The 26,016-nt window shown below is 45.8% G+C and overlaps 1 protein-coding gene across 6 annotated transcripts in view; it reads left to right on the top strand.

Moving 5' to 3' along the window:
- The first annotated feature begins 2,801 nt into the window (after nt 1-2,801).
- Nucleotides 2,802-26,016, top strand: part of COBL (cordon-bleu WH2 repeat protein) — a 228,174-nt gene continuing 204,959 nt past the window's right edge. For 2 of the 6 annotated variants that reach the window (XM_014580203.4, XM_014580201.3), the window contains exon 1: nt 3,687-3,920. Coding sequence is in view for 4 of the 6 variants with exons in the window: in XM_014580201.3 (XP_014435687.3) it covers nt 3,877-3,920 (44 nt within the window). In the remaining 2 variants the exon portion in view is untranslated. Of the gene's footprint in view, nt 3,259-3,686; nt 3,921-16,004; nt 22,784-26,016 lie in introns of those variants that run through there. The other 4 variants (XM_089776491.1, XM_075921658.2, XM_089776492.1 and 1 more) reach the window with 4 other exon arrangements.

A 26,016-nucleotide genomic window follows, 5' to 3' on the forward strand; every position in this document is an offset into this window, starting at 1 on the left:
TATCATATCCCTGCTCCGTCTCCTCTTTTCTAAGCTGAAAAGTCCCAGTCTCTTTAGCCTCTCTTCATATGGGACCTGTTCCAAACCCCTGATCATTGTAGTTGCCCTTTTCGGAACCCTTTCCAAGGCCAAAATATCTTTTCTGGGGTGAGGAGATCACATCTGTACACAGTACTGAAGATATGGCATACCATAGTTTGATACTTCCCTTCCTTCTTCTTCCCCTGGCTTCCCCCTTCCAGCTCCCTCCTCCCAGGTTTCCTCCTCCCCTCTCCCACCCTCTCTCTTCCACTCTCCCACCTCCTTTTCCCATTTTCCCTGAGTTTTGTTCAATAAAGAGAGTTTCTATTTTTGAATACACGTGTCCTTTATTTTGTACATCAGGAAGGGGGGCTAGGGAGGGGTAAGTGGAAGGAGGTGAGGGAGGAATGGGGTACAAGCCCCCAATGGGGAGGACTGGGGTAGTTCCGTGGGCTCCTCGGGGTGGAAGCTCTCCTGCAGCCCCCCAATTGACTCCCCCTCCCCCCTCGGATGGCAGCCTGCGGCAAGTGCAGCCGGGCTGATGACCGAATGCTGTGATGTGCCGAGTGTGGGCACTCAGGGCACTCCAAGCCAGGACTGCTTTGCAAGCGGGGAACCCCTGAGAACTGTCTGTCCGGGGTGGTGGTCGGGTCCCTTTAATCACAGCCCTCGGCTAGCCTGAGACAGCAGCTCCACACTCTGAGTCCTAACCTGATGCCCCGCCGGCACTGCTTCCGGCCATCCTTAACCTCGGTTCAGGGTCCACTCAATGTGGACATGCTAGTTTGAATTAGCAAAACGCTTTCGAACTAGTTTTTAGGTCTAGATGCACTCGTTCGAATTAGCTTAGTTCGAATTAACTAATTCGAATTAAGTTAGTTCGAATTAGTGCTGTAGTGTAGGCCTACCCTCAGTCAGTTTGTAAGCAGTGCCCTTGTACTATGCTGGCTGGAGCAGGGCTGTACCTGTGGTGACATGACACATTGCCCCTGGTCAGACACTCGCTCTGAGGCAGAGGTCACCAACCAGTAGATAGGGATCTACTGGTAGATCTTGTAGCCTCTGTCAGGTGATCCTGACTGGTGTGGCCAAGAGGATATCAAGTGCCAGCATTTCAGCTGCCCCTCCCCCCACTGCTGTGCATATCCTGCACTTTGCATTACAGCTTACACTCTGCCTGGGAGTCTCCTGCTTTGTGTGCAGAGCAGGGGAGGAAAAAGAGGGGTGCTGATGTCAGGATTCCCCATATACTATTCTGTATCCTTTCTCCACATGACCAGGGATGGAGTTTTCTTGCAGCTTTAGGGAGCATTCTAGGGCAAGGGCATGGGTGAGCCTGCCTTAGCCCCACTCCACCATCATCTAGGAGTGACCAGACGTGCCAAAATGGAGCACACATCCCTAACTCCTACCCCAGGCATGAACCCAGTCCTGTATCCAAACCCTTTTCCTAGCTCTGAGCACCCCTGCATCCAAATACCCTCTCAAAGCCTGCACCTAGAACACCATCCTAAATGCATGCTCCAAGAGATGCTCAGAGCCCTTCTCACACTCCAGATCCCTTAAGCCAAGACCAGAGCCTGCGCACCCAATCCTCTGTCCCAGGCTGGTGAAAGAGACTGAGGATGGGCAAGAGAGGGAGGACAGAGGGTGCAGGGTCTGGGACTTGGAGAAGGGGTAGGAAGGAAGGTATTTATATATAAGGTACATATTGGATTGCACTTTCAAAACGTTGGCGCCCCCTGACCCATGTCCCCATTGCCCCCGGGAGGAATCACAAAAGTTTCACTTGGCCATGTTGGCGAGGAGTCCTGTGGCACCTTATAGACAAACTGAAGATAGTGCCACAGGATTCCTCGCCGATTTTGCAGATTCAGACTAACGCGGCTACCCCTCCGATACTTGGCCATGTTTGGGACTCAGGATCTGGGATGGAGTTTGGGTGCAGGAGGGGTGCATGCTAGCGCGAGTTTGGGGGACGGGTGCGGGCTCTGCCATGGGTCAGGGGATTGCAGTACAGGAGAGGGTGTGGATGGGAGGGACTTTAGCACATCAGCATAGTACACAAGAGAAAGGAGATGCAGTGACTTCAGATAGACATAGAAACGAAGAGAAAACTATTAGAGTACGTCTAAACTACATGCCTCCGTCGACAGAGGCATGTAGATTAGCCAGCTCGGCAGAGGGAAATGAAGCCGCAATTAAAATAATCGTGGCTTCATTTAAATTTAAATGGCTGCCCCGCTCTGCCGATCAGCTGTTTGTCGGCAGATCGGGGCAGTCTGGACGCGCCGCGCCGACAAAGAAGCCTTTCTTGATCGGCACAGGTATGCCTCGTGAAACCAGGTTTACCTGTGCCGATCAAGAAAGGCTTCTTTGTCGGCGCGGCGCGTCCAGACTGCCCCGATCTGCCGACAAACAGCTGATCGGCAGAGCGGGGCAGCCATTTAAATTTAAATGAAGCCGCGATTATTTTAATCGCGGCTTCCTTTCCCTCTGCCGAGCTGGCTAATCTACATGCCTCCCTCGACGGAGGCATGTCGTCTAGACACACCCTTAAATACTCCAAAAGTGAGAGGCAGAGTTTGAGACAGGAACTGTCTGTAGAATATGTCACACTTGTACACATACAGAGGCACGGTGGTGTCTAAGCATTGACTGTCTAGGAATTGGGAGGCCTGTGCCTTTAAGAACTCAAGCCCAGGAGCCTGCCCCCTGCTCCGGAGCTGACAGGCAGCGTCCAGGGAAAAGAAAGAAAAAAAAGACTTTGCACCCCTGGCAAAACGATAGTTACAAGGACATCAGGTGGCTCGTCCCGCAGGGTGACTGTTCCCACCTCTCCCCCTCCCTAAACGGGGATTTTGTCCATGCACAGGGTCTGGCAGTGTCCCCCCGCCCGGGCTTAACCACGGCTAGCACCCCCCACCCCACCCCGATTTTTCAAATTTCGCCCCTCTTCTGCCGCTAAAAAAAGCAGCTTGATCCCCCCCAGCCAGTAATTTTTTGCCCCCAGATCAGACCAGGACACACACCCCGTAGCCATTGGCCCACAAGAATCATTTTAAACACCTCCGAAGAGGAGGACGCAAATCCTACGAAGCACTGAGGGCAGAGAGACGGCAGCGGCTACAGCCCTCCTGCGGGTGCGCATGCTCCGTGCACCCAACGTCGCACATTTGGAGAAGTTGCCGTTTTGCTCGCTGCACCGGCACGAGGACCTGCCCTCCCAGCCTGCAGGTGGGTGGAGCGGGGCGTGACACTGCTCTCTCCCCAGCACCGTCCGCTTGCACAAATGCGTCCGGGCCGGCAGTGCCTAGCGGCGGGCGCGGGGGTGCGGTTCTGCAGCGTGTCCTTCCACAGAGCGGGGCAGGCACTGGGGGAGGGGGCGGGTTGTTTGCAACGTGCGGCTGGCTGGCTGCTCGGCTGCCGCACGCCTTGGATCGGGAGCGCCTCGCGGGTCTCCGCCCCCTTGCTGCAACCTGCGGATCGTTGGCCACTTTCAGTTGTGGGCGCGGGGGCCACCGAGCTGCTGTCGCTGCCTCCTTTCCTTTCCCCTCCTTGCCTGGTGCCCCTGCTCTCGGACGCGGTGCCTGACGGAGGAGTCATTCCCGCCTGCCAGCTGCCTTCTTTGCTCGGCAGGTGTGAGGCCCTGAACAGTCACTTGACTCTCTTCTGGCCCTGACAGCCAAGGGAGGGTGGATCAGCCAGGAGGGAGGCAAGTGTGAATGAAGGAGCTGGAGAAGAAAGGCCTCAGCTTAATCATTTCCCCTTCCCCTCTCGCCTCCCATCCCCAACCTGGAATTGTACCAAGACGGCCTTGGCCTTTCAATCACAGTGGAAAGGAGTGACCCATCCATGGAGACTCTGGCGCAGTCTGGGGCCAACAAACAGCCCAGCGGGTAAGAGATCTCCTGCAACACCAGTTAAGAGGCAGGGGAGGGGTTTGTGGCTTTAATGACTAGCCGGGCGGGAGTGGGGGGGTGTATGTATGTGTGTGTGGGGGGAAAGGGGGTTGTATTGATTTTGGTGAGCTCCCAAAAGCTTTCCTACAATGTGTTTGTACAGCCCCTAGCACAACGGTGTCCCTGGATGCTGGTCTCATAGTATTCATGTACCTTACCCAAGCTCCCTCTCCTTCCACAAATCAGGGGGTGAATCTCTTCCTCTGTTTGCAGTATTCCCACAGCTCCCTGGGGGTGACAGCAGCCAGGGGGAGCAGGGAGCTTTAATTGTTGGGGTGGGCAGGTGATTTCTCGGCTATTGCTGCTGGGGAGGTTTCCCAGGAAACTGGCTTGGTCTGAGCTAGGGAGTCCATCATAGCTGTCAACAGTCCTGATCTGGCCAAAACTGCCTCTGCCAGCCACCTCTCAGCTGATCAGAGTAGGGAGAAAAGCTGGGGCTTGCTGCTCAGGAGAGATGTGGGAGAATAAAGAATAGCCGGCAGGGAGAGGGGTGGAGAGCAGAGGATAGGGTTGCATGCCATGCTGCTAAGCTGCTGCCAGGAGAGGAGCCTCAAGGGGCTGAGGCCAGTCCCTGCAGGACAGGTACCAAAGGGGAGCGAAGGAAGACAGCACCTAGGACAGATTCACAACGCTGGGAGTGGAGGTGAAGAAGGGGAAACTGCCCTGGACTGATGGGATAAATGAGGAAGTTAGCCTGGAAGGCAAGGGGAAGTTTTGTAAAGGAGGAAAGGGATGGAAGGAATTTAGGAATGAAATAAGGATAGAAGAAGGAAGAGTGTAGGAACAGAGAAGACACTATAGGGAGAAGGAGAGTGATTGTTGAGGAATGTCAGAGTATTTTTTAGTTCTTCTCTCTTTAGATAGAAAGTGGCTTAAAATTCACTAGGCCACGTATATAACTACATCACTCCCCAGCACTTAGTTGGAAAATCATTCCTAGCAAAATATTTACAGTTTTGACAACTGTGTCCAGTCTTACCTTGGGTGTGCCCACAGGCACAAACGCAACACGTGGTGTTGTGTTTTGCTTGACCCTGCTACCTCCTTTTCCTCTGCCCTTTCTTCACACGTCACTGCAATGAGGAAAATAGCTGCAGGTAGAAGAGCTGGGGGGAACACACTGTCATTCTGGAATTAATACAGGAGATGCTGAAGTTGGAATTGGAATCAGAACAAACTGGATAATGCCATGAGGTTCTAGAGTCACAGATGAAGAGTAGAAAGTAGTGGTGTTCTAGAATTAGAGCAGAAGGTGGTTGTTATGAGTCTAGCCGTTGTGGAGAAAAGGCCTACCATATTTCATTTTCCATTCTACTCTATCATTACAAGGCTCCTGAGACAGCATTGATCTTTCCCTGTTGCTGCTACCCTTGTTGCTGCAGTTCCCAGGCTTTTGGATCTCTCTCTTGTTACAGAAACTTATTCCTCCTTTGCCTCAAAGTAACCAACCCAAACATAACCCACATAATACAAACTAAGAAACTTAAGAATAAATTAATGCTGGATTTTGAAGCATGTGTCTCTTAGTCCAATGGCTAACTAATAAAACCAATATCATTAAAAGTGTGAGTCTTCAATTATAGGAGTAAAACTTACCAACAATTTAAAAGCTATTCTCTTTCTCTCATATTTTATAGTTTTACTGCACATCATTTTCCTAAATTCAGGAAAGAATGGGGCTCTTTCAGAAGTTTGCAATTTTATTTTTAGTTCAACATAAATAATATTGAAATGAAAAATCAGTAATTCTGGTATGTATACCGTAAATTAAACTAAGAAATCAAGTCTCTGATTTATCTCATTTTTAAATGAAATAAAGCAGAAGATTGAAGGGTAGCAGTAGGTTTTTTTAAATATAATGTTTCATTTTCCTATCTTCTCTACTTGTTTGCATTTGCTAGTTCTTGTAGTGTTCTTACTGTTTTTCATATCTGTGCAGGGACTGGTGGATGCAGGGAAATTGCCTAAAAAGTTATTTGTTAGTGTTGTAATAGTAAAAACAACACCGGTTCAGTATTTCTTTGGCCTTTAGGATGTAACGTAAGCGTGGTAGTTGTTGTTAATTTGAGGTTTAATTCACATTAAAGATAGTTTTCTTTTTAACAGTAACTTCTTTCAGTATCTATATGCATTTGAGTAGTATCTTTTAAAAGTATAATTTATTTTAAGAAAATAATAAATCTGGCATCTTTTCCTTGTATTTTTAAGGATTTGAGATATTAACATCAGTTAGTTTAAAAAGTGCTGAAGAAAGGGAGCTAAAATATGATTTTGCATATATGCTTTGAAAAAGAGGACTGCATATGAATTGTGACTATCATGAAAAGTCTATATCTGGATTGGTCTGTAAGCTTGTCCGTCTCACAAACAGAAGTTGGTCCAATAAAAGTACCTCGCCCACCTTGTCTATGTAATGGATACATTAAAATGTTTCACAACTTTGTTTTGGGAGTGTGTCTTACATGCCTGTCTCCAAGATTGCAACTGATAGAGTATCTGCAGATCTATTGAAAAGTGGGTTTTGCCCACAAAAGCTCATGATACTACAAGTTGTACCTCTCTTAACCAAGACTCCCTGGTCTGGCAACATATAGATATTCCTAGACCATAGAACCCGGGAACAGGGAGGTCTGGCAGCGGGGCACGAGCACGCTAGGGTCACTGGCAACCTAGTGTGTATGTGGGGAGAACAGGTGGCATAGCAGGGAGTTCTGGCCCTAGGCGTGGCACCCCAGCAGTGGCCAGGGAGCTCTATCCCTGGCCGCAGAACTCCGGTCCCGACACTCTGCCCCAGCACTGGCTGCACAGCCCCGGCCCCGGCCCCGGCCCCGGCCCCGGCCCCGGCCCCGGCCCCGGCCCCGGCCCCGGCTGTGGAGCCAGGTGGCTGCAGAATTATGCCCCAGTTGCTGTTTGGCTGCCAGCATCTAAAGAGCACTGGGAGGTTGGGGCAGCAGCGGGGGCAGTCTGGCACCCTAAGACGGTGGCAGCATAGGCCAGGAGGGGAGAGACTTGCTTGCTCCAGCAAATCCCCTCGTTTGAGACCTGTCAGGTCCTGAGGGTGCTGGACCAGCAAGGTCCTACGTGTGTCTGTCTCTCTCTCTCTCTATGTGTGTGTGTGTGTGTGTGTATATATATATATATATATATATATATATATATATATATATATATATATATATATATAAATAGTTAGTTAGTCTCTAAGGCAGTGGTCCCCAACCTTTTGAGGTTGTTGGGCGCCAGGGGGCGTGGCCGTTCGCCTGCCGGGCGCCAGGGGGCGGGGACACTTGCGTGCCCGGGGGCGGCCCCCCCCATAGCCGCTTGCCCAGGGCCGGGGCCCCCCCATAGCCACGCGCCCGAGGGGCCGGGGCCCCCCCATAGCCACGCGCCCGGGGCCAGTGCCCCCCCCACAAGCACCCCGCGCCCGGGGCCGGCGCTTCCCCGTCCCCCCTGCAAGCGCCGCGCGCCCGGGGCCGGGGCTTCCCCCTCCCCCCTGCAAGCGCCGCACGCCCGGGGCCTACGCTCCCCGCAAGCGCCGCGCCATGTGCCCGGGGCCAGGCCAGCACCAAGCACCTGGCGGGCGCATGCATGTTGGGGACCACGGCTCTAAGGGTATGTCTACACTACCCCGCTAATTCGAAATAGCGGGGTAATGTAGGCATACCGCACTTGCAAATGAAGCCCGGGATTTGAATTTCCCGGGCTTCATTTGCATAAGCGGGGCGCCGCCATTTTTAAAACCCCGCTGGTTCGAACCCCGTGCAGCGGGTAGTAACGAGGAGTAACGGTAGTTCGAACTAGGAAGCCTAGTTCGAACTACCTAGTTCGTGCCCCGTGTAGCCGCGCTGCACGGGGTTCGAACCAGCGGGGTTTTAAAAATGGCGGCGCCCCGCTTATGCAAATGAAGCCCGGGAAATTCAAATCCTGGGCTTCATTTGCAAGTGCGGTATGCCTACATTACCCTCCTAGTTCGAACTAGGAGGGTAGTGTAGACATACCCTAAGGTACCACAGGACTACTCGCTGTTTTTAAAGTTACAAACTAAAATGGCTATCTCTCTGAGACTTTTTGAAATATTATGGATACTTCCACATAAATTGCAAGTTCTCCATCGAGTTTTAGCTATGTATAGCAAAACTGGAGTGACCCTCCCCTTGTAGTCAATGGACCAGTTTCTAATTTCATGTACATGAATATATATATCTGTAGTATCTCCATTAACTTCACTGGAATTATTTCAGATTTACCAAAACGCAACATTAAAATTTGTTACAAAGGCGAGATGCTTGCAGTGTTTTACTGTACAGAGTATAGATTTTATCTTATTCTTGTTGAAGTTGAGGACAAATGTCCCAAGTAGTCCGGGAGGCCAGAAAGTCTGCTTCATGAAGAATTCAGTTCAGCAGTTGCATACTGTTTGGTTTGGAACTTCTACATGACCTAATGCTGATGCATGCATGCTTTCCACTGCAACTGCTGAATTTCTAGCATTAGCATTTGATACTAATGAGTCTCTTCTAAAATAAATTTGGTTCTTGACTACATTTTTCCTTACCATTTAATGAAAAAATAGGAGGTACCAAGTAAATTTGGAAAGAGGCTTGGTTAGACTGCTTTTGTTGGCTTTCTTGTCAAGAAAAATTAGCATTTGAAACGTTCATTTGGTACATATGTATCTAAAGAGCTGTCTGTTTTGCTCATGAAAGTACGTTAAATAAGTTACTTGCATACGGAAAAAAGTCCCACTAGTTTCGTGTCTTATTTCACTAGTAATTCGGATGACATAGTTAAATAAGAGCAAGAGGTTAAAATGACCTTTACTTTGCAATTTAAAAAAAAATAAGCAGAACTGTCGTTTGTCTCTGGTTAAATCATTAATAGCAACATTATTAACTTCCTTTGTTAAACTGTTGAGAAAAATTAATGTATCCACAGCAGAGCGCTTTTACTATGTACTTTCTCCAGATAAATTTCCTACAGTACATGACACAGTTTCTGGGAGAATCACCCATATAGAAGTGTGACTTGGGGATGCCTGGGGCAGAGCAGCTCGGGTGCTGCTGGGTTGGTCCAGTAGTGCCAAGGAGCGGTGCTGCGGGACCAGCCGGCAGCGCCCCACCTGCTCTACCACAGGCCCCGGGCTTTGCTCCACGTCTCCCTGGTCTGCTGGGGCGGGGGCACTAGCTGCGTTCCCCCCCCCCAGCAGACCAGGGAGACGCGGAGCAAAGCGGCGGAGGACCCGGGCCGGACCCGCGGTGCTTCCAGATCAGTGCCGCGGGTCCGGCCCGGGTCCTCTGCCGCTTTGCTCCCTGTCTCCCTGGTCTGCTGGCTCCCCCAGCAGACCAGGGAGATGGGGAGCAGCTTTGCTCGCCCTGGAGGAGGCGGGCGGCGGGACCAGGCGTCCCGCCGGTCCAGTCCTCTGGGGCGAGAAAATCCCCGTTCGTAACTGCGGATCCGACATAAGTCGGATCCGCGTAACTCGGGGACTGCCTGTATATATATAGTGTAAATAAATGTGGTTTTCAAGATCCAATAATCTTGTTTGTAGGTTTAAAACAAATTGGTTTGGTTTACTTTCAGTAAGACCATTTCAGTCCAAGTTATTTAATGAAAGTACAGGAAAACTGTGAGCATAAAGAAAGAGTTACACTCTATGCAAAGTTTAATGTGGCTAAGTAGTCTTGTAAACAAAGATTGCACATTTTCCTGTGACATGCCATGTATATTGTAGAAGAAAAAAAACTGCAAACAAATTAAAATGGCTGTGAAGGCTCCAGGAGCCACAACAGGTTGTAATTTCCTTTGTGATGCAAATGCCCTAGCTGGCAGCACGAAGAAACTTTGCAGGTAATAGCTAAGTTTGATTAGCAAACTATCTGAGATCAGAAAGTTCAAATTGTAGCCCTCCAGAAAGAAAAAAAAAAAGGAGGTATTGGTATTGCTATTTTAGTCCCAATAGGAGGTTGGGTATATTAGAAAATGTTTAAATGTAAGCAGTCTTTTAAGAAGGCTCCCAGAGAGAAGACTGAGAAATTGGTGTTTGTAAAAGATGTTACCCCTTTTGAACAAAATCTTGCAAAGGTTCGGGCATAGCCCTTGGTCTGATCAAGTGTTAGGTGCTGTCCATACAATTTCAGACCTAGAAGACAAATTGGCTAACTACTTGTGGATATGTAAACCCTTGGCTCCAATGGAGAGGGAAACAGCTGCAGCTTGACTTCTATGGAAAACCTGTAATGAGGTTCTTCAAAATTGACTGAATATAAAAAAGAATGCAAATATGAAACTGCAAAAATGTAAAGCTTCTGCTGCAGAAGTGGAGAGGTAGAAATGCATGTCCCTCAGTACCCAGACGAGCTAGATTCCCTTAAGGATGGGTGCTGAGAGTTAAAGCAACTCTCAGATTTATTTTTTGTTTTTCTTCCCTCAGGAATATGTTTAAGAAAAGGACCAGGAGGTATGAGGCTTAGTGAACAAGCTCACCCTCCTTACCAAATTAATAGTAGACAAACCTGTGTCATTGAGAAAAGTCATTTAGCAGGAATTAGGATGGACCATAAGAAGGGGAAGGCAAAAAGTTTGGAGCCCTATGGGCATAGTTGAAGGAATAAGGAAAGTAGAGCAGACATTGGAAAGTTACTAGGAATGAGAAACATTTTCTTTGAAAGGACAAAGGAAGTGATTTGAGGGAATGTGAAGATAAAAGGTGGACTCCGTGGGAGTGTGGAAGGAATTAAGTAATGGTTGTAATATGTGAAGGGAAATCTTGTTTTAAAATGACACCTTGTTTCTTTGCAGCCTCTTCCTTAAGCACTGTGCAAACCATCTAGGCAAAGATACAATCAAATGTAAACATTTTGTCTATGGACACCTTTGTTAAATCTGCAAAGGAAAATTAGGGATTCTACTGAAACTTAATTGGTTAACTGCATAAAAGAATGAGCTCTATATATATTGTAACTCTATTTTGTGGGTTTCAAATTAACTAGTTGTATTTTGTTTTGGATAATGTCCTCTTGCTTAAAATTGCAAACAGACAAGGCACAAATTGGTCAGTGCTTCTGTTGGGCATTCAACTTTTAAGGTTAAATTTAACTTTCTAGAAACCAAATTATTAGTTTAGAAATTCAAGCTTTGAAACTTAACTGTCTCTTTTCAAGGCTGAGTTGATAATACTTTTGGTTTGCTTTTAAATTCAACATTATATGTGAATACAGGCTGCCTGGCTATTTCAAAGAAAGGTGGACAGGGAAGGCTGCTGCTATCTCAGCAGACACATCCACTGCACCCCTGACCACAAACATAGAAGGAACAGCTCAGCTTGCAGAGCTGGCAGCAATCAAATTAGCTTGAGAGGCAGGTACCAGTACCATGTACACTAACTGCTATGCTATATGGGCTGGAGCCACCCAGTGGATAACTAACTGGAAGAATAATAACTGGGAAATAGGGGGAAAGCCTGTTTGGAGATTGGAATATTGGAAATGGATATACCAGTATGCAACCCAAAATGCCTTAAGCATAGGTCATGTGGCAGCTCACCAAGGGTATGTCTACACTACCCTCCTAGTTCGAACTAGGAGGGTAATGTAGGCATACCGCACTTGCAAATGAAGCCCGGGATTCATTTCCACGAGGTGTACCGGTAGTTCGGAATAGGAAGCTGCATGGGGCGCTGCATGCCGAGCCGCGCTGAATGGGGTTCGAACCAGCGGGGTTTTAAAAATGGCGGCTCCTGCTTATGCAAATGAAGCCCGGGAAATTCAAATCCCGGGCTTCATTTGCAAGTGCGGTATGCCTACATTACCCCGCTAGTTCGAACTAGCGGGGTAGTGTAGACATACCCCAAAAGAATAACACCTTGACTGCACAGCTAAATAACCTAGCAGATGCAGCAGTACAAATTTTTGCTGCCCAGGTGGATTGGGAACGCCTGTACATTTGGCTACATGAAACCTTGGGGGACACAGAAAGCGATGAGCTGGTGCGGCAGGCACATGCCAGGGAGTGGCCTATCACCCACAAACAAGCCAAAGATCTGGTACAAGCTTGCACCCTATGAGCTGAACTCAGGAAACATATAACAGAAGGGCAACGGTTTGCCAGGCTAAGAGATGGAAAAATACTATGGGCAACCTGGCAAGTAGATTATATTGGTCCACCACCCACCAGTAAGCAAGGGTGGAAGTATGTTTTCTAACTGGAGTAGAAATTGTTTCCAGAATTGGTTTTGCTTACCCAAACCGATGGACAACAGGATTGTCTACGATCATGGGACTAAACCGCTTAATAGCCCTTGTCCCAACACCCCAGCGTGGGGACACAAACCCATGTTCTGCACTCCTATAAGGGAAAAGGAGTCTGGACTACTGCAGACGCTGGGCTAACACCAATAACCATTACTGAGGCTTGGATTGTGTCCAAGACCGGCAAACCTTATGTTTTATTACAGGAAACTGAGGCAATAGCCGTGAACAGTGCTCCAGTGGGATGGATCCCTCCCAAAGCTGGTGTGGATCCGGGAAACCACCATGAACCTTTTGTATATATACACCGCTTGCTGTTGTAGCGCTTGCAACCACTGTTGTTAGTTACAGACTATTGAAATGAGACATGGTACTCCAACTCGCCATGGTCTTCTTCCTCATCCTAACTGCTACTGCTGTACCAGAACACCTTACTTGACTCCTCTACTGGACTGGGAATCGAGTTTGTCCCTCTCAGCCCCAATGACTGGTGAAACAAGAGTATGGTTCGATGACAGCGACTACCGCAATCCTCTAAATAACTCTGGGGGGAGAACAAGGGAGGAAGGCAAGGGAAGTGGCAACAAACGGTATGGGATAAGACATGCTGTAACTAAGACTGTAAAGCCTCATGGCTAGATTGGCTAGCCCAACACCTAGAACTTTCGTTAACTCCATTCCTTCACTCTACTGTAAATACTATATTAACCATTTTACTTGTTGTAATTGCTTGCTGCATGGTTCTATGTATTGTTAGGCCTTTTGTGGACACTGCTACCTCCTCTGCACAAATCCGGTATATGGCGTTGGGAAGCGATCCTAATCAATCCCTTGATCCAAAATTATCTGATCAGACCCTGCCGATAGGGCGATTTTAACTTCCTCCAAGGAGGGCAAAAGGTGCTGGCATCACCGCCATCTTGCGTTCTGGGACATAGTGAGGCTTGTCAAGGGGGTGGAATGTAGCCAGACGTGAACCCCATCTTGTTTCCCCTCTCCCAGAGAGCAAGAGAAAGGCAGTCAGCCTTTGATGCCCTGGGAACGCAGGTGTGCTGCCTGTCCCTGACTCTACCATAAACAGAAACCAGACAGTAAATGGGCTAGCTGACGACCCGGGGCCTCCCGTCGCCCTGATGGCTAGTACCAGTAATTGACACGCCTGCACTGTCCCAGGAGAGGAATCTTTGCCCATCACATACCAGAGGTGCCCATTGTCTGCATTTTTCCAGGTGTGAATTATGCTTTGCACCGTTCGTGGGAAACTTGGCATTCAAAGCCATTTTTCCTAATTGGCCACTTGAGACCAGGAAGAAGCCTACATGACCCAAGGGGTATAAAGAGGGGTATAGTACCCCACCCCATTCGAGCTCCAATCATCTATACCTGCTGGCAGGTATTGATTGTCTCCCGAGGTCTGTGGGACGCCCAACCTCGCCCTACTTCTTCCCGAGGGATTGAGAGAAAGACGCTGGCTACGCCAAGTCTGGAACGCAGGGGTGAGAATTATACCTGCTATGTGTCTATTTTGCATGCATTTAATAAGAGCTCAGAGAACCAAAGGGGTTTCATGGTACCTGTAAATGACTTATTAGTGTAATTTCTGTCCTGTCCTTTGTAGTGGCTGTGTTATCTGTAACACAGCAGTAGCATTTAATAACTAAGTTTACCCTGTAACAATAACATCGTAACTGTTTAAGCTTTAACCTGACTCCTTCAATTGCTGTAACAGAACCAAGCACAATTTTAAAAGAACTTCAGCCAGTCATAAGGGACTCACTGCCCTGACCATCGGCTGACACCTGCCTAGCTGTGCTGCTGGTGCTGCAGTGGCGATGGAGAGGCACTTCTCACCTGGCCCCATGCTGTTGCAATGAGAGAGCTGGAATAGTCCTCTCTCCCTGTGGCAGTGTGCATGCTAAGCCTCTCATTCCCAGCCCAACCTCAGACCCAGGATTTAAATGAAAAAAACTCCAACCAAAATTAATTGAATTAAGGACCCGAGGAACACCAGATAAATATTCTTGTAAGATATTTCCCTACATCCCAAGGATATTGTGAACGTAAATACATATGTACATTTAGGAGTTATTTAAACACTACACAGAGATTAGTTGCATTGACATTCTGCTTTGATTCCTACACTGAAGGGACCCTATAAAGTACCTAGACATACAGAGATTATATATCATTACTTATGTGTTACGTTGAGGCCTCAGGAAAACTAGCCTGTGAGTAAAGAATAGACCAACCATTTAAGTCTTGTGTAGTTAAACAATGTACATCATAGAATTGCACATCCACATTTTAAGAAGTGTTTTACTATATATTTAACTCTCTAAGGGTACGTTTACACAGTAGCATGTACCTCAAAATAAGTTACGCTATTTGAGCTATGCAAATTGCGTAGCTTATTTCAAAATTTGGCACAGATTACATAGCGCTAATTTTGAAATAAATCACTCTTCCGATGTCTTCCTTAATCTTCGTGCAACAAGGTTTACAGGAAGCCAGAATAAGAAGCCTGTTATTTCTACTATATTTTAATATAACGGGTGTGCTGTTAATATGCGCAGAACGCTAATTTGGAATAACGGACATTATCCTGGAATAGCACTGCTGTGTAGACGTATCCCAAGCCATGTGTTTAAAGAGTTGAGAAGATCTGCTGTTTATAGAACATTACTCTGTAGTAGTTCTTTGCTTCCATTTGAATGCTTTACTGAGCATAACATTCAGATAAGAAGATTTGAAATACAAAAAACCCTGAAGTGTTTTTATATGTCTTTAAATCATAAACTAGAACTACTGGAAATATTAGTACTCTGTCTACACATCACCTTTTTTATACTTAAGTTACTTATGTAAGACTCTTGTTTAATGTTTAGAATAATTGATTTGCAAGGATGATGAGGATAGAATGTAATTAAAAATGCAAACAAATATTATGTTAAATATTTTAAACATCCGCTGCTTTCCAGAGTTCTAATGCAAACACGCCTACTCTGGGCATCAACCCTCATATTACCAATACAGACAGTCCCCGGGTTACGTACAAGATAGGGACTGTAGGTTTGTTCTTAAGTTGAAACTGTATGTAAGTCAGAACTGGCATCCAGATTCAGCCGCTGCTGAAACTGATCAGTTTCAACAGCGGCTGAATCTGGACACCAGTTCCGACTTACATACAGATTCAACTTAAGAACCCCCAGGCGTCCCCAAGTCAGCTGCTGCTGAAACTGATCAGCAGCTGATTCCAGGAAGCCCGGGGCAGAGCAACTCTGCCTCGGGCTTCCTGTAGTCAGCCGCTGGTCAGTTTCAGCAGCGGCTGACTTGGGGACGCCTGGGGCAGAGCAGCTCAGGTGCTGCTGTGTTGGTCCAGTAGCGCAGCCGCTCCTCGGCGCTACTGGACCAACCCAGCAGCACCCCACCTGCTCTGCCCCAGGCGTCCTGATTCAGCCGCTGCTGAAACCGATCAGCCGCGGCTGAATCAGGACTCCTGGGGCAGAGCAGCTGGGGTGCTGCCGGGTTGGTCCAGTAGCGCCAAGGAGCGGTGCTGCGGGACCAACCGGCAGCGCCCCACCTGCTCTACCACAGGCCCCGGGCTTTGCTCCACGTCTCCCTGGTCTGGTTGGGGGGGCACTAGCTGCGTCCCCCCCCAGCAGACCAGGGAGACGTGGAGCAAAGCGGCGGAGGACCCGGGCTGGACCGCGGCGCTTCCAGATCAGCACCGCGGTCCGGCCCGGGTCCTCCGTGGCTTTGCTCAGTGTCTCCCTGGTCTGCTGGCTCCCCCAGCAGACCAGGGAGACGGGGAGCAGCTTTTCTCGCCCCGGAGGAGGCGGGCGGCGGGACCAGGCGTCCCGCCACTCCAGTCCTCCGGGGCAAGAAAATCCCCGTTCGTAACTGCGGATCCGACGTAAGTAACTGCGGATCCGACATAACTCGGGGACTGCCTGTAATAATAACCATATGGAGCCAAATTCCACCCGTGGAATACAGAAATTCTAAGAGCAGAAATTTTCCCATACAATATGTCCTAGCATCATTGCAGATATACGGCTTGATTGATGGATCTAGATCAGAAAGAACTCCATTAATGTTGATAGAGGTACATCAACATAAAACTTGGGGAAAGTGAGAAAATAATCAAACACATTGTTTACAACAAAAATAATTCTATGTTACTGTTTACACTTTGTGAGTACTGACATAAACATGAAAATGTTTTTCAGTGCATAATTACTGATGCATCAACATTTGTTAAAATCCATTGTAAAAATAAGTTATTCTTTATGTATGCATTTAAAAATAAGTTGGTTAAACAACAAATTGTCAGAAAACACAGTACAACTTAAGGTATTTTTCTTATTGTCCAAAACACTCCTCCAAGACCACCATGTCTGAACTGTTTCTACTCTCATACTTTATTTTACCATCTCTTTTATTGTTTTCATGTTTCCATTCCATTCTCCTTTATTCTTTCACTGTTTTTGTCTCTCTCCATCATGATCCTTTTTCTCCCTGTATATTTTGTAATCCCTTTCCTCTCGTTTTGCTGTGCCTCCCATGGTTCTCTTAGATCCAGTTAACCCTACCCTGCCTCTTCCTAGGGTGGGCTTCATCTTTGTTTGTCCTCCATATCCTTTCCATATAGAGTCTGTATGGATGCTCCTGACTTTTGTTCCTGTATCTTCAGATCTTCACATAGCATACATAATGGGACACACCAGGAAAATGCATATTTGGAAGCATTACTGTACTAGAAAAACAGCAAATTCAGATTTGGGGCTAGCAACTCCTTGATATCCTGTCATGGGGAATATAGGCCACATCCTACCATGGCCATTTGGGGATTACAAGTAGGCTAGCTCTCTCCACAGCTGTGGCTAATTACTGGGCCAGAAAAAGCTGAGAGATAAAAAGCCTGCAGATCAGAGGAGGTAGCTGACTGCTAAAGAAACTGATGAGAAGATTCTTTCAGATACTGATTTGTTGGAAGCACTCCAGAATTTGGACTTGAAAAAAGGGAGAATTGTAGTACACGAGTCTAGAGAAGGTGTACAAGAGAGGGATGAATGTAGTAAGGGATTGTAAGGAACTGGTTGAGGCTACTAAAGTAGGGACCCTGGGCTGGAAACTAAAGGAGTGAACAAGCTTGAGGTTCATCTGCCATAACCAGCAAAGAGGTACAAAGAGCTAATATGATTCTTGGAATCACATATAGGAATTGAGAGGTTATATTTTGCCTTTGTGTCTGTCTCTGTTGTGGTTGCTCCTTGGAACACTGTGCCCAGTTTTGGTGTCAACAGTTCAGTGAGAATGTTGATAGATTGGAGAAGGTTCAGAGAGAAGCCATGAGAATGATTAAAGGATTAGAAAACCTTCTTTATGGTGATAGGCTCAAAGAGCTCAATCTTTTTATCTTATCAAAGAGAAGGTTAAGAAGTGACACACACTCTAGCAGTACGTGGATGGGAGTAGTGGAATCAACCAGCTCCTTTGTAACCCTTCATGGCTAGGGATTTCATGCTAACAATTTTTTCTCATGTAACCTTCCTCATCAGAGAAGGTTAGAGACTATAAACTACCTGGCCATACGGGAGTAGTGCTTACTCGGTAATGAAAAAGTTTGCAGGGCTCAAGCAGTTAGGAGCTGATACTCCAGCAATTTTTTTTTTCATTCGTAACTGATGCGGCAAGCTCAGAACTGCTGGGGCTATGAACAACCAATCCTAGAAGTGTCGAGGTTTAGCTTTGGCAAGCTCTGGCACAAATTGAGCTCTGGACTAGAGTTATAAGAGGAGAGCCACTCAGCAGCTGTAGGTGCAGAGGAAGACATTTATGCAGACTTGCTTTGACACCAGCCACAACCATGAGAGGTGCTGCTGGGCCAGTGCATCCCCAGATGCATCTGGTAATGGCCAGGCCTGCCGACGGGGGTAAAGGAGGCAACTGCCCTGGGGGCCCAGATATTCAAAAGGGCCCAGAGCTCCTGGTTGCTGCCACTGCTTACTGTGGTAGTGAGGGCGAACTGGGCCCTTTAAATCACTGCCAGAGCATCGCATGGTGAGCTCTGGGCTGCACAGAAGCTAGGGATGGGAATGGCTAACAGTTTAACAGGGTGATGCTTACCGGTTATGGTTAACCAGTGGGAGCTGGAGCAGCACCCCACCCGATAGCAGGGGCTGCTCTAGACCAGCACGACCCACCATAGGCAGGGGCACTCCAGCCCTGTCAGCGCGTCCCCCATTTGCAGTGGGCCCAGCCTGGCTGGAGCAATGTGTTGTGGGTGGGGGTGCTCCAGCATAGCTGAAGCAGCTCCCCCCACCCTCCCTTAGATGGGATTTTATATCCCTAGCTGAGGGCTGCCCCTTCTGACTGAGGCTGTGTCCCTTCCGGGCACAGAGCAAGGCCCCCTCTGCCTGTCAGCCTCACTGTTAATGGCTTCTTGTGGCATGAAATGGCAAAGATCACACAGTGTATTAGGAGTTATGGCCAGAATAGAGAAAGATACTGCTCTCACATGAGTTGCCATAGTCTGAATGAATGTATACAATCTTTCCAACATTTCTGGCATTTCAGGAACATCTTTATCTAGATATTTAAAAGGCTCCTGTTATCACAGTGCCTGAGCACCTCATAAAATTAATGATTGCCTCCTCTTGGCACCTTGGTGAGTCAGGAAACCCATAAACCCACTGTACAGATGGAAAACTGACTCGATTAAATGAGTTGTCCAAAGTTGCACAGTATGTCTGAGCCTAAGCTAGGAGGGGAATCCAGGTTTCCTGACTCTCAGTTCTGTGCCCTAACAAAGCTTCCAGTGAGAGAGATTTTTTTTAAAAACACTCTCAATTCAGAAACTTATTTTTGGCACATCTGTTGCCATGCTGTGGTGCAATTTTCTCCCTTGGTTTCCTATCTCTATCTCTTTGGAAATGGACAGTTTTTACATTACTAACTTCTACACTGGGATATCCAGAAAGCTTCAGAAGCTTATTTTCTATCTGATGGAGTGAAGCCAGCTGGCTGACTAGAGGTTTGGAATTACAAAGAGATTTCAAATCCACATTTTCTAGATAAATTCAGGATTTCAGGAAGCTCTTCAAAGTGTCTGATCTCCAGACAATGGAAATTCAAGCTACTATCAAATGCCCTCTCTTGTCTTTCAGTATGCATGCTCCTACAGTAAATAACATGAATAGTTGCATTGATCTTTTAATGAATAACATTCATTTTCTTATTGTAAAGTTTGTTCCCACAGATGTGAGGTAGGTGACCAATGAGCCAGACTGCTTATCACTAAGTAAGTGATCCTGTGAATAGTATATCGTTGTCATAGTTTCAGCATTACAGTGGCAGAATTTAGCCAGAGATTTAGCGCATGCCAAAAAATGAGTCAGAAAGATTGCATGTCGGGGGAGTGCTGAGATATCTGTGTCACATAGTATTTGATATCCAAAGTTAGTACTTGTGTACCAGAAATAATGTTGTCTTTTCAATGGTATTAATGTTGCATTATTCCAACTTTAATGTGCTTTGGGTTTACTGTGTGTGGTCTCAAAATGACTGAAAAAAATGTCAGTGTGGTAGTTGCCTATTTATTCTCTTTTTCTCAGTATCTTCTAAACTAAAACTCTTCTGTTTACATGTCATTTTTTTCTAACAGCCAGCCCTACTAGAACAATTGGGATAAAAAAATCAAACTGTTGCATCCCCAGCCATACTGGAAATTCAATAATCAGGCTTGAGATGATAATTTTACTAATAATGTATGAAGTTGAAGAGAATCTAGGCTGAACTTTCTAAGTTGTAGCTCTGTTTTGGTAACCATAGTAGGAACTTGTTTTTATCAGTTAATAGGTAAGACTCAAAGTCACACAGAGGATATAGATGTTGAAGAAGAAGATGACATTGTCTAATGATCAATTTTCTAACTATAGCAGTAATGATCAACATAATAGTACTTTTCACTCCAGTAAATGACTCTTTATTTATAAGCTAAGGATGGCTAACAATCCACATAAAAGTATGGCAAATGGAGCGTTCTGTTTCTTCAGTTCTGTGTTAATTGGTAGTCTGTTACGATTTATATATAAATCACCCCTTATTGTGGTACGGTTGTGAATCTGAATTAGAAAGATAGAACTGGTATGTACAGTACTCTTTCCTTAAATAATCACAATTAAATCTTGCCTTAGGAAGAACAAATACATGCCAATATTTTCACAGTGCATAGCGATTTTGTGTCTGTACAATATTCATTGATGGCTGGAGAGATTTCCTGTGCAAATCACTAAGGATTGCTTTAATACATTTACTTGGTGCTGTAAATCAAAACCATTTCCTATTTATTTGGCTTTATGTTAATACATCTAAAAAAATCATCATACAGAGTCTTTGAGACAAATGCTCAAGCAACAACAGGCATAAAACAGAAGCTTTTTCTGAGGCCTTGCTGTCCACGTACATTCCTAACTTCCATTTTTGCTATAGGCCTCTGTGATTCTCACTTGTCTGCCATACCTCTTTCCTCTGTGTGTCTGGAGTCAACCTTACTTTTTTGAGTTGCTGGAAGTGTTTTTAATTCTTGTGTGACCTGACATGGGGAAGGAGGGCCCAGGGCAGAAAAATTGGGCTTTCTCAAGGGAGCAGGGAAGCTAGCTAGAGCCCCCCCACATGAAACCCTCAAAATATTGGAACCAAATATAGTCATAGCATTCATGCGAATGGGGGAAAAAACACAGATAGGTAGTTTATATTAGATGACCGATTAAAATGACCTTTGCTTTAGTAGTGACCTCCTCTCCCCAATGCACTCATTCCCTGACATGAGCTTGTCATAGTGTCTCAGCATAGCTGGAGGCCTGTTCATGGTAGGGATGTTAAATGGCGTTTAATCAGGTAATCAACTAGTTGATTAGCTGATGGGGGGGGGGGGGGGAAATTGCAGAGCCACAGCGGGGTTAGCTTCTGGTGGCTCTTAATACATTTAAAAAGCAAAAGTGCAGCAGGAGGAACCGGGCTTGAGCTGGAAATCAGCTGATTCAAAGCTGGTACCCAGTCCCCCACTACGTCTCTGCCTCTACCCCTTCCCCTCCATGGAGATGGTGCTGGAGGGGAACCAGCTTTTAAACCGGCTATCTCTGCCCCCTCCTCCCAGCACCGGCTCCTGCTCCCCCCTCCTTCCCCACCTGGCTGCCTCTGATAGTCAATTAGTTGCTTATAGCCCTAGTTCATGGCAGAAAATCTGAAAGCAAACCTCATCGAAAGGTCTTTTAAAACTATCTCAAATAATTTTCATTTCTGGTCTGCCTTTGGTGAAGTTGTAAGTGTAAAAGTTTTTGAACTGTCTCTTGCGAGGTTTGTTGAAGTTATGTTTGGGGATACAGTAAGTACTTCCTCTCATTCTTCTTTCCCATCCCTCCCTACCCTCTCTTAAAAGTGAGAAACTAAAAAAATATAGCTTAACTTTTGCCCTTATTTCTGCACTTATCTTGGTTACCTGACTACATTTTTGAGGGGATTATTGCACATATGCAGTAAAAAACCTAACAGAGCAAGGATTGAATTAATAGATAGGTAGAGCTCTGCAAATCTGCAAATATCAGTGTTATGTTCCCAAGTGTCTGCGTCTGCAGCTCATTTTTACAGAAATAGATGAGGATGTGGATAGAAAATTTTGTATCCACAGGGCTCTATGCATAGGTGTTGTTTGACATTTATATTTGGGGGTCAGCTCCAGTCAGGCCAATGGGGCCATCTGTGGGGAGTTAATTCCATAACTGCTTAAGGCTTGAATTTTTTGGAGGGAGCAACCCTCCCCCCTTTGCAAATTAGATCCCTGAGTAAATGGCACATTCTATATTTTCTGTGGATCAGACATACACTTTTCATTGTGGCTTTCACAGCTTGATCAAATGAATCTGCAAAGTCAGTAAATACTTCAGTAAGAAAAAATTGATTTTACTTTTTTTCTCTTTTTGTCTTGAGTGATTTACATCTACATGAAATGGCACTGGTTCTGAATGCTGAGGAAAGAATATCTTGGTGCAACTGCAGACCGTCTTTTTTTTATGTAACTTCTTTTGGCAGTTGATACCTATGAATGTATGGGTATCAGAGAAATTACTCCAGGTCCCTTGGAACATGGATCATATTTCAACATAGTCATAGCTCTCTCTGCTCTAACAGATCTTGTCTTACTGTTACCATTTGCTTCTCCAAAACACACTCTGTTGTTCTGATAAACATAATTAGACTTTCTGCTGGATAAGGCTACTAAATTTTAGTATTCAGCATCACAAAAACCTGGGTACAATGATGCCCAGAGGCAAGTATGCTTAAGATGCTTTTAACAGGATTCATTCTACAATATTGTAAACAGATCAAACCTTGTCACCAGTGTTCCCTCTAAGCTGTGCGGCAAACACAGTTCACAGGTGATTAATCAGCTCCGCCCAGTCAGAGGCTCAGGACTCTATAATACATTGGTAGACAAATTGTTGCGTAAATGAGACAAAGTTGTTTTTCTCCTTATCCTTCCCAACAAATGAGGTAAGTAAAATCTCTTTACAGCTCTTCCACTGATTTGCATGTGATTTTAAGAAAACCACCTAAAGTAGTCATGCTTAAGTTTTCCCATCTGTAAAATAAATAAAAAATGCTCTCTCCCTTTTTTTGTCAAAAGCTCTTTTTAGTCATCCTTAAATATCTGATCAATAAGAGATTCAAAGCGTTTTGAGTTTTGTTTCTTTGTTTTTGTTAGATGCTCCTTAATTCTTAATTAGAATTGTAGCTCTCCTGCCTTACTGACAGTGCTTAGTAATGCAGTACTGACAGATGAGGGGCGGGACAGTTTCTGATGCTATCTATTCCTGTTTATTGGGCCTGTTGGGACGGAGACGGTAGGCATTTGCTTGTACTTGTGAGAAAATGAAAGTGGTGACTCACATAAAACACACCGATTGACTGGTAGTTTGTGGAGAATCATATAAATGGGTGTTGATCAATTGCTTTGAGGCAGTTTGTGATAAAACTTTATTCTGTCCTTTGAGCATTAAGGGGAATAAGCAAGTTACTGCTATTTTCCCATCCTCACCCACATCCATATTTATTGCACCTTGCTTGCCACAGGAGTCTGTATAATTTCTGCTCCTTCTGCCTTCAAACACTGTAAATCAGATGGAACACCACTGAAGTCAGTGGAATAACACTAGTGTCAAACAGATATAAATGGAACCAAAATCAGGGCCTCTTTCATGTGCTGTGTGCTAATAGTGGTGGTTTGAGCCATATATACACCTCTCCTAATAATCCAAATGCATTAGTCCCCTGCTTTTAGATGTTATCTGAAGCTGTCTCTTCACTGCCAAAAAGATGTTTGTTCATACAGAGAGAATTAACGCACATGCTTTAGTTGGGTCCCTGTTAAATGCTACTGGAGACAAGTCACAGGTGGTTCTTATGGTACCGTAGATAGGCAATGTCAGACTCAGAACTATGACCACAACTGTGGTTGACCTCATGTAGCTACACTGTGGCAAAACTACAGTGTCTTGTCTCCACTAACATTTACCAACACGTTCAGAGAGTTGAATGTGGATTAGTTAACTAGCTGTAGAAGCACACTTTTTTTGGCAGTGCAGACAATAGTCTTTGTTTGAGGAAGAAAGGTAAGTTGTTCCTTCTCTTAATACTGATGTAGCCTCATGATCAGATACCAATCATATTTTTTTTAAAAGCCTGCACGTTGTTTAGTGGTTTTGGGCCGCCTGGAATTGAAAACCCTGCCTGATTTTTTTTTTTAATGAATTCTCAAATTAGCCATAGCTGTGTTGAAATGAAATATTACTCCTTGAGCTCTGGTGGTTGGATATTTTTAAGAGGAGAAAATATGAGAGCCATGTCTACTGGCAAGAAGTTTGCATATATAAAACTGCCTTGAGAACATAACTTGTTTATGCATATACCTTGGGTTTCTTGCTATGAAATATATTGTAAATTCCCAATGTTGTTGTTTTCCATAAAAAGTAACTTGGAATGAAAAGTTGTTTACAAAATAATGTCAATTATTTGTATTCTGACATTCTACATAAGAGGAATTTCTGATTCTAAAATTTGTCTTTTCCCCCATTTATGAAATCTATAAGGTTATTTCTAAGTTATCTCTGTGCCAAAAAGTTTACAATATAGAACCTGATCCTTCAACTTTTACTCACATAATTAGTCAATGTCAATGGGACTGCACACATGCTTAGAGTTCATCATGTGCTTAAGCATTCTGTTAGATCAGGACCTATTTGCATAGGATTTGTCTGGTGGTCCCATGTAAATAGATTAACCTGGAGAGACGAAAGGTGTATTGACAATATATTTCTCAAGTTTCCTTTTTTTTATAATAATAGAGATGTAGCCGTGTTAGTCTGGTCTTGCTGAAACAAAAGACAGGACTATGCAGTTAAAGACTAACAAGATGGTTTATTAGTTGATGAGCTTTCGTGGGCCAGACCCACTTCCTCAGATCAAATTGTGGAAGAAAATTGGCATGACCATATTTACCAAAGGGATACAATCAAAAAAAGTGAACACACATAAAATAGACAAATCAGATTTTAGAACAGAGGGGGGATGGGGGGGAGGTTAATGTCTATCAGCTAATGATATTTGAGGTGATAATTGGGGAAGCTATCTATGTAATGGATAAGATAATTAGCATCTTTGTTAAGGCCCATTTATAAAGTGTCAAATTTAAGCATGAATGACAGTTCAGAGGCTTCTCTTTGAAGTCTTGTGTTAAAGTCTCTTTGAAGCAAGTAATCAGGTCGTTGAGACAATGCCCATTCTGGTTGAAATGGCAATAAACTGTTTTTTCTTTGTGAAACTGTCTGATGTCTGTTTTGTGTGCATTGATTCTTTGGCAAAGTGCCTGAGAAGTTTGTCCAATATACATAGCAGACGGACACTGTTGGCACATGATGGCATAAATTGTATTTCTGGATGAGCAGAAATATGTGTTCTTGATCTTATAACTGAAATGGTTAGGTCCAATGATGGTGTCAGCAGAGTAAATATGTGGACAAAGCTGGCAACGGGGTTTGTTGAAAGGGAAAGTTCCAGGGTTGGTATTTGTGTGGTATGTCCTGTGGTGGTTGGTAAGAATCATCCTGAGGTTAGGTGGTTGTCTATAGGAGGCTCTGGGAGACAGACCTGGCAGCTCGTGCACACACTCGACGTGGCCTGGCTCGGGGAGGCATTGCTGCTGTAGCAGACACGGCAGGCTCCTGTGGCAGACAAGGCAGGTGTGCACTGCTGCTGTGGCACACATGGCAGGTGTGCTCTGCTACCACCGTTTGCCACCCGCATCCCCCACCGGCCAGCAGCTCCCGCGCACTCACTGATGCGGCCTTTCTCAGTGCCCGCTGTGCAGCTCCACTCGCAGGGAGGTGCTGCTGCTGTGGCAGGCATGCTGTGCCATGCCTTTTGCCTTGCTCCCCTCTCCCCTGCTGGTTGGTAGCTCCCATGCACACGCAGATGCGTCTCAGTGCCATGCTGCATGACTCTGCTCATGGGGAGGCGCTGTGGCAGACGCAGCAGGTGTGCTCTGCTGCCGCCTCTTGCTGCCCCCCCACTGGCCAGCAGCTCCTGCGCATGTGGCCTAGTTCAAAGCTGCATGGCTCGGTGCTGCCACTGGAGCCATAGTGATGAGGCAGGCAGGCAGCCCAGGAAGCGGCTCAAGGCACCACAGGCTACATGCAAAGAGGCCCTGATCTAGTCTATGCTTACTCTAA

This window comes from Pelodiscus sinensis, chromosome 2, assembly GCF_052426305.1.
Source record: "Pelodiscus sinensis isolate ZL-2025 chromosome 2, ASM5242630v1, whole genome shotgun sequence".
NCBI classification, from domain to species: Eukaryota; Metazoa; Chordata; order Testudines; family Trionychidae; genus Pelodiscus; species Pelodiscus sinensis.